General features: G+C 43.0%; 2 protein-coding genes and 3 long non-coding RNA genes across 6 annotated transcripts; all 5 read left to right on the top strand.

Moving 5' to 3' along the window:
- Positions 1 to 1,495: 1,495 nt before the first annotated feature.
- LOC117593790 lies at positions 1,496 to 2,991 on the top strand. The gene is made up of 3 exons (XR_004575238.1): positions 1,496 to 1,594; positions 1,694 to 1,756; positions 2,340 to 2,991. It is a non-coding gene; the product is annotated as an uncharacterized LOC117593790 (long non-coding RNA).
- Positions 2,992 to 4,042: 1,051 nt separating this feature from the next.
- Positions 4,043 to 4,972, top strand: LOC117592783 (polysialoglycoprotein-like). Its single transcript, XM_034290149.1, has 3 exons — positions 4,043 to 4,152; positions 4,295 to 4,357; positions 4,557 to 4,972. The coding sequence occupies exons 1-3, from the start codon at positions 4,068 to 4,070 to the stop codon at positions 4,853 to 4,855; spliced, it is 447 nt and encodes a 148-aa protein (XP_034146040.1). The 5' UTR covers positions 4,043 to 4,067; the 3' UTR covers positions 4,856 to 4,972.
- Positions 4,973 to 7,280: 2,308 nt separating this feature from the next.
- On the top strand, positions 7,281 to 8,680 carry LOC114828732. Its single transcript, XR_003777848.2, has 3 exons — positions 7,281 to 7,374; positions 7,497 to 7,550; positions 8,187 to 8,680. It is a non-coding gene; the product is annotated as an uncharacterized LOC114828732 (long non-coding RNA).
- Positions 8,681 to 9,702: 1,022 nt separating this feature from the next.
- On the top strand, positions 9,703 to 10,599 carry LOC117593791. Of its 2 annotated transcripts, none has more exons than XR_004575240.1 (4): positions 9,703 to 9,808; positions 9,908 to 9,970; positions 10,387 to 10,440; positions 10,548 to 10,599. It is a non-coding gene; the product is annotated as an uncharacterized LOC117593791 (long non-coding RNA). The 2 variants fall into 2 exon arrangements; XR_004575241.1 differs by having other exon boundaries at positions 9,705 to 9,808; positions 10,387 to 10,418; positions 10,548 to 10,595.
- Positions 10,600 to 12,148: 1,549 nt separating this feature from the next.
- On the top strand, positions 12,149 to 13,519 carry LOC106024075 (polysialoglycoprotein-like). The gene is made up of 3 exons (XM_034289943.1): positions 12,149 to 12,234; positions 12,377 to 12,439; positions 12,642 to 13,519. The coding sequence occupies exons 1-3, from the start codon at positions 12,150 to 12,152 to the stop codon at positions 13,517 to 13,519; spliced, it is 1,026 nt and encodes a 341-aa protein (XP_034145834.1). The 5' UTR covers position 12,149.
- The last annotated feature ends 2,112 nt before the right edge of the window (positions 13,520 to 15,631 follow it).

The raw sequence follows: 15,631 nt of genomic DNA, 5'->3' as shown, positions 1-15,631 counted from the left end.
TCAAACTGACTGGACCTTAACTCAATCAGCAGCTGAATTCTGGACTTCATTACATACTGTCTGTGTTCACCTAGCTGCTACTACTCCACATGTACATGAACTGTCAGGTTTATGCAGTTATGATATCAACATCCAGGGCAGCGCTGGAAAAAACATTACAAATAAATAACATAAGAATCTTGCCGACACTCACTGCATCAGAAAAATGTTCAGACGTTCTGAAACACTTCTTGTCACCTAACGGCAGGCGTCGAAACACACTGTCATGTGATATCGAACGGATTCCGCATTGGTCGAGTGCCTGATGCCTGACTGTCTCAGGTTTGGAAGACGAGGTGGATATACCCACAACTTTGATATTCTCTATGGAGAGAACCATATAGTGATATATTTGGGAGATTACCGAGAGACAGTGTTAGTCACCGGTATGACATTCATGTTATTGTTAGGCTAGTTTATAGTAACTCGTTTCAAAGCGCTTGTTGCAAAACGTCAGGTGCCAAAGCTAACAAACATCGATCTCTACCAGACACCTTGTTTAACAACTGAAATCCAAACATGTTTACTTATCCTAACTACTGCTGTGGTTTGGCATGTAGCATTGCCAACTTCTAAGCATCACCATTACCAATTCTAAACCTGATGCCACTGGGGTGAATGCGAGCACTGTAACCAATGTTACGACCACAGGCAAAGATGAATGACTTTTGACTCCATGCCTTGACTCTTACCCTGAATCAAATGAATAGAAGATCACAGTCGCTATAATTCCATTATTCATCATGGCAGCTGAACTTGCCTGCATCAAATTAAACACTTTGCTTAAATCTCCGTCCCTGCTCTAAAACGTATGACCTGAAGACAGTCTATTCAATTTCAACTAGCATTGTTTGACAACATCAACACCAAACACGTTTCTTTTGTATGCAGAGTCCCCAAGTCGAGAAAAACAGCATGGTGTCTGGATATTTTCAATTGCACATAGGCGTATGTCAAGGGTCTCCTCTTAGCCCATTGCTGTTTGTTTTTTAGATGAATGTCAGATATTTTGCATACATTATCTGACTCTCAGGACTTGAAAAAGTAAAGGTTTTGTTTTAGTGTCGGGTTATGAAGTTAACTGGGACACACCTAAAGTGTTGCCCCTAAATATACATTGTAACAGAACACATGTTGGAAACCTGCCAGTTCAATGGAAACCGGATGGTACGATCTTCATATCTTGAGGTCATTCTCAGATCTTATATACATTTGGATGATTATTTTAATATGAAGAAAATCCTGGGTGACATAGATGTCAGCTGATCATGACATTGCCCATCCCTACACACAACTACAGTGGCACTGATACACAGAAGACACCTCTTTCCATCTCTATGATTACTTTCTGAATATTGCGTCTCAATCAAGCTTGTTAAATGATGGTTTAGCCATAACTAGCTTCAGGTGGGAGTAAAGTGAAAGTCAGATGTGGCCTATATAAGCCTCTTAAAGGTACTGTGGAGTTGTTTCTGGTTGATGCTGCTGACAATTCTAATAATAGGAGCTGTGAATGTGGTCTGGGTCATTGTACTGATTGTTGGGAATGTGAAAGGTTTGTACACATGTTTTGCTTGGCATGATGTGTGTTTGGGAGTATTTCATACTTACTTTTCCACATTTCTAATATTACTTTGTCATTGCTTCTCCTCAGTGTCTTGTTTCCCTTTTGGTGAGTCTCAGAAGTTTGATGGAATCTCTCTGAAGGGATTTCAAGGTATTTCCTATCCCTTGTAGTGATGGTCTTTCCCTTTTGGGTGCTACTGAATCGTGACATGAGTTGCTTTATTCTTTAGTATTGAATTACCCTTTCAGACCAGGCCATGCTACTGGAGAGCTGACACAATTGGCAATGAAGTTCAATTGAGTCCTACCTCCTAATACATCATTTCAATCAAATGTCTTGCTGGGCTTTTGCTCCAGAAGGTTTTTATTGTGGTAAGGGCTACAGCTCATGTTGCAGTGAGCTTACTCTTGTTTCTGTAGCTGCTGTTTAGCTGGGAGCTAACTGAATTCTGAACAATTTCTCAATGTTATGTATTGCTAACCAATAGACATAAATGGATTTCTTATGTGGGTGTGTCTATTTGCTAAATAAAATCCCTGGATATTTCATAATTATACAATTCCAGGACATTCAAATGTAGCTTTTGATGCAATAGCAGGTATGGGATTGCCCTTAGCCAGGTGCTTTAGACTGATAAATTCCAGTGTATTATAATCTGGTTTTAAAACATTCGTCTGCTAAATCTGAGGGCAAATGTGCCCATAATTCCCAACTGTTCTTCTACATTCTCTAGTAAATTTGGACAATGGAGGATCTAAAGGATCATCTGCCACTGCTACATCTGTAGTCACGTCAGCGTCTCCTGCCCCCACCCATCTTGGGGAGCCCGTCGTCACGTCAGCGTCTCCTGCCCCCACCCATCATAGATTGTCTGAAATTACAAAAGGCATGTCTACTGAACTTGGTGCAACCACAGTCTCTCCTACCACCCATATGATAACTGGTTCCGAAACTGGCATGTATGATGACCGTGGTCATGGTCATGACAGGGGCCATCATCGTGGTGGTCATGACAGGGGCCATCATCGTGGTGGTCATGGTTATCACGGGTACCGTTATGACTATTACTGCCAGAACTGCTATGGTTATGGCTGTAGTTGGGGTCTCTGTCGTGGCTGTGACTGGAGTCTCTGTTCCTGGCAGTTCCAATGAGCTTAAGTCCATAGCATCTGGTCACGTGACTCCTACCACCACAGACCTTCTGAAGATGCAATGTTTTCTCCAACTTGCATAACGATTGGGTGTATTCTAGGAACATGGCCTGTGATATCGCCTGTGTCAGGTTGCTTGTTTAGTGTCAGAGGTAACGCATGGTGTTCACAATCAAGTGTTTTGGTTGTTCGTCTTCATCTGTTCCTCTAATAAACTTTTGACGTTACTACTTGCATTGTGACATTAGCCTCTTTTCAATATTAAGAGGGGAGTTTTGACTTTCAGGGGTAATTCATTCAGTAGAGGATGACATCAGTTAATTTTGCTTGGATGCTGCTAAACCTGTAACACGTTTGTGAATATGGACTAGTCCGACTCAAATTGGTTTGGTGGCTCTAAGTAAAGTTTCATCCATCTTGAACCATGACAAATGTTGTACCCTAGTCCCCACCCCAATATAATCTGTTAACACATTTACTATACATTAGTGATGTCTTTGGACCTAATCGCATGGCTTTCGGCTGCAACAATTTGTCTGAACTATGTGACCCAAATCAACATCACAGGTGATCTTCACTGGTGTTTTGTTGGGGCCTTTCCAAGCTTGTGGATAGAATGAGTGGCCGGTTGCTTTTGAAAGTTTGATTTATAGGAAGGGGGAGGTGCTTGTGCATTAATTAGCACCAAATTGGTGCTATTTCAAAATGTTCAGCGTTTTGTCAGTTTAATGATTGGTTGACCGAGTGATATGCTTGTTCACATTAGCTTCCTAGAGGTTGTTTGCTACATGTTGATTGCTAGAGTTAAAATAATATTTGGCGTTCATAGCTGTTTGAAATTGTTGTTGTACACACACGGACAGTGAAATAAATTGTTCTGAGAAAATGGTAGGATTTCAAACAAAAATAAAATTGAAAAAGCACAACTTATGAACAGAAAAGTACCGCATTATGTCCTCCCCATTGTTCAGAAGGGGCCAGTACATTAACTCCCAACCGAACAAGATGAGTGTTGAATATTCAGTATAGAAGATGAGTTGCTGGATCTTATTTAAAGAGGATAGATTCTCACGGCTATAATCATCTCTATATGGACCTCATATTTCCAAAGCATCCAGATGCATTGAACCCCATAGGAGTTTAGACTGACATATTTAGTCACACTGTGATCCAACGCTTTGGGTTTGAAATTATACAATGACAATCTAGATAATTGATAGTCAAGGAATGATTGGCTTCAGGTGTTAGATGGTGACAGGGGCAAATGTTGCCTATATAAGCCTCTTATAGGCCATGAGAAGTCATGGTCCATGGCTGCTGTTAGAATGCCTATTGTTAGAATGGGAGCTGTGGAATGGTGCCTTGTTGTGGTCTATCTTGTTGGGAGCATGAAAGGTTGTTTCAGTAATGTTTTACTTGTAGATAAGTAGCTTGTATGGGGACAAATTGTAAACTGTAAATTTGGAGGATGATACAATTCTCCACTTTTGTCCCTGCAAATTTTACTGTGATTACATTTGTTAAAATTGTTCCCCAGTCTCTTGTTTACCTTTTGGCGAGTTCCAGAAGCCAGATGGGATATCTCTCACAGGAATTCAAGGTACATTTTTCTTTTCCTTTTTTCACCCTGTCCCTTGTTGCAATATTCGTTGTCACTGTGTACATGTCCTTCTGGGGAAAAAAATGATAGTGTTTTATATGCATACATTTAAGTGTGGTGCAAAACCTTAAACATGAAAGTTGTTTGACCAGAAAACGGCCGTGGCCTGCTCGTAATTCTTATGCTCTACATTCATTAGAGAATCCGGACAATGGCGGTTCCAAAAGCACACCTGCCACCACTCATCAAGGTTCATTTGTAGTTACCGACATGGCTAATGACCTTGGCGAGGGGCCCACGGGCTCGGCCACCACCACCACGGCGGGCGAGGGGCCCACGGGCTCGGCCACCACCACCACGGCGGGCGAGGGGCCCACGGGCTCGGCCACCACCACCACGGCGGGCGAGGGGCCCACGGGCTCGGCCACCACCACCACGGCGGGCGAGGGGCCCACGGGCTCGGCCACCACCACCACGGCGGGCGAGGAACTTCTGTAGAGTTACTTTTCTGATTGTTCTACAAATTGAACTCTCATCAGAGATCCTGCAACCATGTTGGATGATATATTGATCCTGCATTTGCCTGTAATCCCTCAATTAAACTGTTTACTTGTACTCATTGTCCTTTTTTAATGCTTAAACCTTTTTAGCTCAACAGATGATTGGATCTGAATGTTCATCTTTTGACATCCTCATGGTCCAAGTCTTTTACATTTGAAACAGAATGCATTTATGCAGAGGTGAATCCATTACATTTGGAAATCTCATTTACACCTGCTTCCTTAAACCATGGTTGTATAATTAATAGTTTAAATATTCTGAAATCAAATTTAAATGTGTGCTTTGGGAAAACATCTGTACTTTTGGTTCAACGGCTTGAAGGTGAGAACCCCTGCCTCAAGAATCAGTGTTCTTAATTATATGCTGACTACTTGGTGAAAGAGGCTTAAGAGAAACCATCCTGACAAACAAGGTATTTGACATGGGGAATACCAAAACAGATTGGAGTCTATAATGTTACAAAGTGGGAGATATTTGATGTAGTGTATGTGCTGCTCAGGTATTGTTCTTTTAGCCACATATTTTTGTCGTTTAGCTGAGGTGATTTGTTCTTTCAAGTTTTTCTTCAACAAACCTTACTCTAAGTCAGAGGTCTCAATCCGGTTCCACAGAGGGCCATGTGTCTGCAGGTTTTTGGGTTTTCCTTTAAATTGGTTCCCAGTTCAGACCTAAACAACCAGGTGAGGGTAGAAACTAACTAAATTAGTGACCTAATTAGTCAATTAAGTACAAGGTGAGAGCGAAAACCTACAGACACTCGGCCCTCCGTGAAACCGGTTTGAGACCTCTGCTCTAAGTACTGAACTTAAAGTTGTTCTGAAAAGCAAGCCCACCAGAAACAAAGGACTCTATCCCTCAGTCCTCCAGCTGGTTTCGTCCTCTCTCCGTCCCTCCAAACCCACATCGTCCCAAGCAAGGTCAAGTTGCCCTGTCCCTACGTGGGCATTTCCTACAGCAGTGAATCCAAGCGCAGTGCAAAACACGACAATGATGAGTAGCCTTTTCCCCAGGTTAGAGCTGTAATAGTGCACACTGCACATATTTACTGAACACGTTGCACAAGCTACTTCAATGTACCATCAGCTTCTTCTGACACATGGATCATTTGCCAAGGTAGTGAGACATCGGAAGCTACAGCTGTAACAACTACAAACTTTCTAATCCAAGTGCTAAACCTAATAAAAAAAAATAAAACTGGGGAAGAGAAATGGTTGTTGCACATCCAACGCTTTTTTTGCAAGCTGGTCATGGCTGTCTATAGATGTAATTGATTTTTTGCTGACTGGGTTTTTTGGGAAGCAAAGTAGCAAAGTACTGCTGTAGGTACTACGAACATGACAATGCTGGTTTTGGTAAAATAGACATTAGGTAAAGTGGTGGCATTAAGCATGAGGGGATAATTCGCTATGCTAGGGAAAAAAAATATAAAAGGAGGGAAATACTATATCAAAATGATCCATGAATGTTCATTACATTTTGTGGTGATTACTGTACCTATCTATGTACTGAAATAACAGTTTTAAAAGGAATTCAAAATGACTGGACCTTATCTCCATCTGCAGCTGTATTCTGGACTTCATTACATACTGTCTGTGTTCACCTAGCTGCTACTACCCCACATGTACATGAACTGTCAGGTTTATGCAGTTATGATATCAACATCCAGGGCAACTTACATTTAATGAATACATTTTAGAAAACTAGAAGGAGTAAATATCTTAGTAATAGTAAGCACAATATGCTGAGTCAGCGCTTGAAAAAACTATACAAATAAATAACATATATAAGTAGCCTATCCAAGTCACCTGTAAAATGTCTGACAAGTACGGACATCGGCATTAACAGGATCCCCTAGCTGAATGATGAACATTTTGTTTAACTGAATGATGCTGATCATGCTGGAACATAACTAGAGACGGGGCAACTCGGCCCTCACGCTCGATACCAGTCTAATCTTGCCGAAACTCACTGCATCCAAAAAAATTTCAGACATTCTGAAACACTTCTTGTCACCTAACGCCAGGCGTCGAAACACACTAACACCATAATCTTGTTTATTCCTCTTCAAATTATCTTTTTCATTTTGTCCACCCTATGACCTATTTTTCGTTCACAGGGCTTTATCGCGCCAACATATTATTTCGGAGGAATGGTAAAACAAAGAGCAAAATGTTTTCCTGTCCATTACTAAACACAGCTATAGTTGCACTGATACCCAGAGGACACATCTTTCCATCTCTTTGATTCCTATCTGAATAATGCATCTCAATCAAACTAGTTAATGACGGTTGAGCCATAATTGGCTTCAGGTGGGAGTATAGTGAAGTTCAATTGTGGCCTATATAAGCCTCTTAAAGACAATGGGGAATATTGTTTCTAGATACTGATGACAATTCTAATAATGGGAGTTGTGAAATTATTTTTAGTGGTTGTACTGATTCTTGGGAACATGAGTGGTAGGTACACATGTTTTGGTTGGGGTGAAGGAGTTTTTTAGGGTTTTCTTTCTACATTTCCATACTTGGTATGTTGCTTTTTTTAGTGCTACTTGTTCTGTAAAATTCAACTTTCTCTGCAGTTTCTTGTTTCCCTTTTGGTGAGTTAGATGGAATCTCTCTGAAGGGACTTCAAGGTAAACATTTATTTTTGCCTGGTGTGTTTATCCTACCCCTTGTTGTGATTGTATGTTGCTGTACCTAAGCTTCAGTTGCTTTACTCTTTGGGGTGGAATGGCTCTTGCAGACCACATGCTACACAATGCCTGGGGAATGCCGCTATCAAGTTTAAAATGGTAATGCCTCATGATGTGCCAACCAATAAAATCCTAGGTGCATGGAGCACAGTGGTGCTCACTAAATCTGGTCATGGGTCCAAAGTATACAGCTCCTACTAGTGATCTTTTATTTTGGACTCCGCAAACTGTGGCTGCTGTGACTGGCAATGCCAACTGAACTCCTAACGATGGCCAATATCCTATGTATAGCTTGTCAATTTGTTTTTCCATTTGTTTTCTAAGATGGAATCATTCTCATCTGTTATCATTAAAGATGGTCATTGACATGCAAAATTCCAGGGAATTGGAATGGCTTTCCTTGGTTGAAGTAGCAGCAGTTGAACTGGTCCAACTAGAATTCAGATGTGACAGAATTCATACAGAGTTTTAGAACCTTTTGTCTTTGGGGTGTTACATTGTAGAATTTTACACTTTGAATGCTAGACCAGAAAACAAATGTGCTCTAATTCCCAACTCTTCCTCTACATTCTCTAGTGAATTTGGACAATGGAGGGTCCAAAGGTTCCGCTGCCACGGCTACATCTGTCCCTCCTGCCCCAACCAGTCATGCTGCTTCTGTCGCCACGTCCGGGATGTCTAATGACTATGTTGACCATCACTTTGAATGTCGTCACTGTTACATGCCAGGCTGCCACAGGCCGTACTGCCATAGATGCAACTGGCATCTCTGCTCCAAATGGATCCAGTGACATGACTCCAGTAGTAACCCTAACCATGACTGACACTCCTGCCACCTGCTGAACTTCGGATGTGACTTGTCCACATATTTTGAGCCTTCTGTGTCTGAGCATGGCCATTGAACTCTTGCGTCAGATGTCTTCAATTGATCACTGTCTGGAGAAACACATGGTGGTCAAGATTCACTTATGGTTTCTGACTAGGTTTGCCTGTCTTTCACCCCTCAAATAAAGTGTTGATGTCATAACTTGTTTCTTCAGTACTGATTAAAAGGACAGTTGTTTATTTCATGAAATATTATTATTATTGGACTTTTCATGGGTGTAAAGTATTCTGTTGTAGATTATGACCAATCCTAGTGATAAAGCAGCCTCTGAAATCATGCAATCCCTGACATTGGTGTTGATAAAACTTCACAGTAAAAAGGCAGGTGAATGCACTGTCAATTACAAAGCCTGTTGGTTACAATTCAGATGGGTATCATGTGAAATTCAGGAGGAATAAATGGAGGCTGACTAATTTATAATGTAATTCTAAGCGGAAACTATTGGGCGGTTTCACAGCCATAATGTAGTCCTGGCCATAAACTCAGGCTCCATGGAATTCTCAACTTAAAACCTATATTTTTGTCCATATCAAACAAACCATTTAAAAATGACTTTTGTACATAGTCCCCCAAGACCAGTATACTGCTACTGGGGTGAATGCCAGTGCTGTAACCAAAGTTACGACCACAGGCAAAGATTAATGACTTTTGAGTCCACACCCCTGAATCAAATGAATGGAACATCACAGTCGTGATAATTCCATTATTCATCATAGCCGCTGAACTTGCCCTGCATCAGATTAAACACTGTCAGATAGTCATATTTTGCATACATTATCTGACTCTCAGAACTTGAAATAGTAAAGGTTTTGTTTTCGTGTCAGGTTATGAAGTTAACTGGGACACACCTAAAGTGTTGCCCCTAAATATACATTGTAACAGAACACATGTTGGAAACCTGCCAGTTCAATGGAAACCGGATGGTACGATCTTCATATCTTGAGGTCATTCTCAGATATTATATACATTTGGTTGATTCTTTTAATGTGAGGAAAATCCTGGGTGACATAGATGTCAGCTGATCATGACATTGCCCATCCCTACACACAACTATAGTGGCACTGATACACAGAACATACCTCTTTCCATCTCTATGATTCCTTTCTGAATATTGAGTCTCAAACAAGCTTGTTACATGATGGTTGAGCCATAATTGGCTTCAGGTGGGAGTAAAGTGAAAGTCAGATGTGGCCTATATTAGCCTCTTAAAGGCACTGTGGAGTTGTTTCTTGTTGATGCTGCTGAGAATGCTAATAATGGGAGCTGTGAATGTGGTCTGGGGTCATTGTACTGATTGTTGAGAATGTGGAAGGTTTGTACACATGTTTTGCTTGGCATGATGTGTGTTTGGGAGTATTTCATCCTTCCATTTCCACATTTCTAATGTTACTTTGTCATTGCTTCTCCTCAGTGTCTTGTTTCCCTTTTGGTGAGTCTCAGAAGTTTGATGGAGTCTCTCTGAAGGGATTTCAAGGTATTTCCTATCCATTGTAGTGATGGTGTTTCCCTTTTGGGTGCTACTGAATCTTGACTTGAGTTGCTTCATTCTATAATATTGAATTACTCTTTTAGACCAGGCCATGCTACTGGAGAGCTGGCACAATTGGCAATGAAGTTCAAATAAGTACTACCTCCTAATACATAATTTCAATCAAATGTCTTGCTGGGCTTTTGCTCCAGAAGGTTTTTATTGTGGTAAGGGCTACAGCTCATGTTGCAGTGAGGTCTGATTCTTATTCTCGTTTCTGTAGCTGCTGTTTAGCTGGGAGCTAACTGAATTCTGAACAATTTCTCCATGTTATGTATAGCTCACCAATAGACAAATGGAATTCTTATGTGGATGTGTCTATTGGCTAAATAAAATCTCTGGATATCTTTATACAATTCCAGGACATTCAGATTTAGCAGGTATGCGGTAGCAGGTATGGGATTGCCCTTAGCCAGGTGCTTTAGACTGATAAATTCCAGTGTATTATCTGGTTTTAGAACATCCGTCTGCTAGATCTGAGAACAAATGTGCCCATAATTCCCAACTGTTCTACATTTTCTAGTAAATTTGGACAATGGAGGATCTAAAGGATCATCTGCCACTGCTACATCTGTCGTCACATCAGCGTCTCCTGCCCCCACCCATCATAGATTGTCTGATATTACAAAAGGCATGTCTACTGAACTTAGTGCAACCAGTCTCTCCTACCACCCATGTGATAACTGGTTCCCAAATTAGCATGTATGATGACCACCGTCACGACGGGGACCATCATCATGGTGACCACGGTCACGACGGGGACCATCATCGTGGTGACCATGGTTATCACTGGGACCATTACGACTATGACTGCCAGAACTGCTATGGTTATGGCTGTAGTTGGGGTCTCTGTCGTGGCTGTGACTGGAGTCGCTGTTCCAAGCAGTTCCAATGAGCTTAACTCCATAGGATCTTGTCACGACACCTACCACCACAGACCTTCTGAAGATGCAATGTTTTCTCCAACTTGCCTCACGATTGGGTGTTTTCTATGAACATGGCCTGTGTTATCGCCTGCGTCAGGTTGCTTGTTTAGTGTCTGAAGTAACACATGGTGTTTACAATCAAGAAGTGTATTGGTTGTTCGTCTTAATCTGTTCTTCTAATAAACTTTTGACGTTACTACTTGCATTGTGACATTAGCCTCTTTTCAATATTAAGAGGGGAATTTTGACTTTCAGGGGTAATGCATTCTAGAAGATGACCTCAGTTAATTTTGCTTGGATGCTTTTAAACTTCTAATACTTTTTTGAATATGAACTAGTCCGACTCAAATCAGCTTGCTGGTTTGGTGGCTCTAAATGAAGTTTCAACCATCTCAAACCACTTACAAATGACAAATGTTGTACCTTAGTCCCCAGCCCAATATAATCTATTAACACATTTACAATACATTAGTGACGTGTTGTACCTCATCGCATGTCTTTTGGCTGCATCAATTTTCTGAACTGTGTGACCCAAATAAACATCACCTCACTGGTGTTTTGCTGGGGCCTTTCCAAGCTTGTGGATAAAATGAGTGACCGGTTGCTTTTGAAAGTTTGATTTATAGGAAGGGGGAGGTGCTTGTGCATTGATTAGCACCAAATTGGTGCTATTTTGAAATGTTCAGCGTTTTGTCAGTTTAATGATTGGTTGGCTGAGTGATATGCTTGAGAAAATGGTAGGATTTGAAACAAAAATTAACTTGAAAAAGCACAACTTATGAACAGAAAGGTACCGCATTATGTCCTCCCCATTGTTCAGAAGGGGCCAGTACATCAACTCCCAACCGAACAAGATGAGTGGAAAGAAAGGCACAATCCAGAATGTAACATCAGTGTTGAATATTCAGTATAGAAGAGGAGATGCTGGATCTTATTTAAAGAGGATAGATTCTCACGGCTATAATCAAATCATCTCTATATGGACCTCATATTTCCAAAGCATCCAGATGCATTGAACCCCAAAGGAGTTTAGACTGACATATTTAGTCACACTGTGATCCAGCGCTTTGGGTTTGAAATTATACAATGACAATCTAGATAATTGATAGTCAAGCTATGATTGGCTTCAGGTGTTAGATGGTGACAGGGGCAAATGTTGCCTATATAAGCCTCTTATAGGCCATGAGAAGTCATGGTACATGGCTGCTGTTAGAATGCCTATTGTTAGAATGGGAGCTGCGGAATGGTGCCTTGTCATGGTGCTTCTTGTTGGGAGCATGAAAGGTTGTTTCAGTAATGTTTTACTTGTAGATAAGTAGCTTGTATGGGGACAAATTGTAAACTGTAAATTTGGAGGATGTTACACTTGTCCACTTTTGTCCCTGCAAATTTTACTGTGATTACATTTGTTAAAATTGTTCCCCAGTCTCTTGTTTTCCTTTTGGTGAGTTCCAGAAGCCAGATGTGATCTCTCTGACAGGAATTCAAGGTAAAAAAAATTATTTCCTTTTTTCATCCTGTCCCTTGTTGCAATATTCGTTGTCACAGTGTACATGTCCTTCTGGGGAAAAAAATGATAGTGTTTTATATGCATACATTTAAGTGTGGTGCAAAACCTTAAAAACGTGAAAGTTGTTAGACCAGAAAACGTCCGTAGCCTGCTCGTAATTCTAATGTTCTACATTCATTAGAGAATCCGGACAATGGCGGTTCCAAAAGCACACCTGCCACCACTCATCACGGTTCATTTGTAGTTACCGACATGGCTAATGACCTTGACGAGCAGCCCACGGGCTCGGCCACCACCACCGCGGCGGCGGGCGAGGAACCCACGGGCTCGGCCACCACCACCGCGGCGGCGGGCGAGGAACCCACGGGCTCGGCCACCACCACCGCGGCGGCGGGCGAGGAACCCACGGGCTCGGCCACCACCACCGCGGCGGCGGGCGAGGAACCCACGGGCTCGGCCACCACCACCGCGGCGGCGGGCGAGGAACCCACGGGCTCGGCCACCACCACCGCGGCGGCGGGCGAGGAACCCACGGGCTCGGCCACCACCACCGCGGCGGCGGGCGAGGAACCCACGGGCTCGGCCACCACCACCGCGGCGGCGGGCGAGGAACCCACGGGCTCGGCCACCACCACCGCGGCGGCGGGCGAGGAACCCACGGGCTCGGCCACCACCACCGCGGCGGCGGGCGAGGAACCCACGGGCTCGGCCACCACCACCGCGGCGGCGGGCGAGGAACCCACGGGCTCGGCCACCACCACCGCGGCGGCGGGCGAGGAACCCACGGGCTCGGCCACCACCACCGCGGCGGCGGGCGAGGAACCCACGGGCTCGGCCACCACCACCGCGGCGGCGGGCGAGGAACCCACGGGCTCGGCCACCGCCGCGGCGGGCGAGGAACCCACGGGCTCGGCCACCGCCGCGGCGGGCGAGGGGCCCACGGGCTCGGCCACCACCACCGCGGCGGGCGAGGGGCCCACGGGCTCGGCCACCACCACCGCGGCGGGCGAGGGGCCCACGGGCTCGGCCACCACCACCGCGGGCGAGGAACTTCTGTAGAGTTACTTTATGATTGTTCTACAAATTGAACTCTCCTTCATCAGATCCTGCAACCATGTTGGATGATATATTGATCCTGCATTTGCCTGTAATCCCACAATTAAACTCTTTGCTTGTCAACGTTGTCCTTTTTAATGCTCAAACCTTTTTAGCTCGACAGATGATTGGATTTGAATGTTCCATTTTTTGACATCCTCATGGTCCAAGTCTTTTAAATTTTAAACCGAATGCATTTATGCAGAGTTGAATCCATTACATTTGGAAATTTCATTTACACTAGCTTCCTTAAACCATGGTTGAATAATTCAGTATTTAATTATTCTGAAATCACATCTACATGTGTTCCTTGGGAAAACATTTGTACTTTTGGTTCAACGGCTTGAAGGTGAGAACCCCTGCCTCAAGAATCAGTGTTCTTAATTATATGCTGACTAGTTGGTGAAAGAGGCATAACAGAAACCATCCTGACAAACAAGATATTTGACATGGGGAATATCAAAACAGATTGGAGTCTATAATGTTACAAAGTGGGAGATATTTGATGTAGTGTCTGTGCTGCTCAGGTATTGTTCTTTTAGCCACAGATTTTTGCCATTTAGCTGAGGTGATTTGTTCTTTCAAGTTCTCATTCAACAAACCTTCCACAGAGGGCCATGTGTCTGCAGGTTTTTGGGTTTTCCTTTAAATCGGTTCCCAGTTCAGACCTAAACAACCAGGTGGGGGTAGAAACGAACCAATTAGTGACCTAATTAGTCAATTAAGTACAAGGTGAGAGCGAAAACCTACAGACACTCGGCCCTCCGTGGAACCGGTTTGAGACCTCTGCTCTAAGTACTGAACTTAAAGTTGTTCTGAAAAGCAAGCCCACCAGAAACAAAGGACTCTATCCCTCAGCCCTCCAGCTGGTTTCGTCCTCTCTCCGTCCCTCCAAACCCACATCGTCCCAAGCAAGGTCAAGTTGCCCTGTCCCTACGTGGGCATTTCCTACAGCAGTGAATCCAAGCGCAGTGCAAAACACGACAATGATGAGTAGCCTTTTCCCCAGGTCAGAGCTGTAATAGTGCACACTGCACATATTTACTGAACCAGATGCACAAGCTACTTCAAGGTACCATCAGCTTTTTCTGACATGGAACCATTTGCCAAGGTAGTGAGACATTGGGAGCTACAGCTGTAACAACTAAGAACTTTCTAATCCAAGTGCTAAACCTAATAACAATTGTAAAACTGGGGAAGAGAAATGGTTGTTGCACATTCAACGCTTTTTTTGCAAGCTGGTCATGGCTGTCTGTAGATGTAATCGATTTTTTGCTGACTGGGTTTTTTGGGAAGCTGAATAGCAAAGTACTGCTGTAGGTACTACAAACATGACAATGCTGGTTTTGATAAAATAGACATTAGGTAAAGTGGTGGCATTAAGCATGTGGGGATAATTCGCTATGCGAGGGAAAACATTTATAAAAGGAGGGAAATACTATATCAAAATGATCCATGTATGTTCATTACATTTTGTGGTGATTACTGTACCTATCTATGTACTGAAATAACTGTTTTAAAACAAATTAAAAATGACTGGACCTTAACTCCATCAGCAGCTGAATTCTGGACTTCATTACATACTGTCTGTGTTCACCTAGCTGCTACTACCCCACATGTACATGAACTGTCAGGTCTATGCAGTTATGATATCAACATCAAGGGCAGTGCTGGAAAAAACTTTACAAATAATAACATTTTTAAGAAAAGTAGCCTATCCAAGTCACCTGTAAAATGTCTGACAAGTACGGACATCAGCCTTAACAGCATCCCCTATTTTACGTTTGTTAACTGGGTGAATGATGAACATTTTGTTTAACTGAATGATCACGATCATGCTGCTGGAACATAACTAGAGATGGGGAAACTCGGCCCTCACGCTCGTTACCAGTCTAATCTTGCCAACACTCACTGCATCCGTTCAGACTTTCTGAAACAGTTCTTGTTACCTAACGCCAGGCGTCGAAACACACTGTCATGTGATATCTAACGTTATCCTCATTGGTCGAGTGTTTGACGCCTGACTGTCTCAGGTTTTGTAGACGAGGTGAATATACCAACAACTTTGATATTCTC

This window comes from Esox lucius, chromosome 23 (genome assembly GCF_011004845.1).
Source record: "Esox lucius isolate fEsoLuc1 chromosome 23, fEsoLuc1.pri, whole genome shotgun sequence".
NCBI classification, from domain to species: domain Eukaryota; kingdom Metazoa; phylum Chordata; class Actinopteri; order Esociformes; family Esocidae; genus Esox; species Esox lucius.
This window is presented reverse-complemented; position numbering and strand designations above follow the sequence as displayed.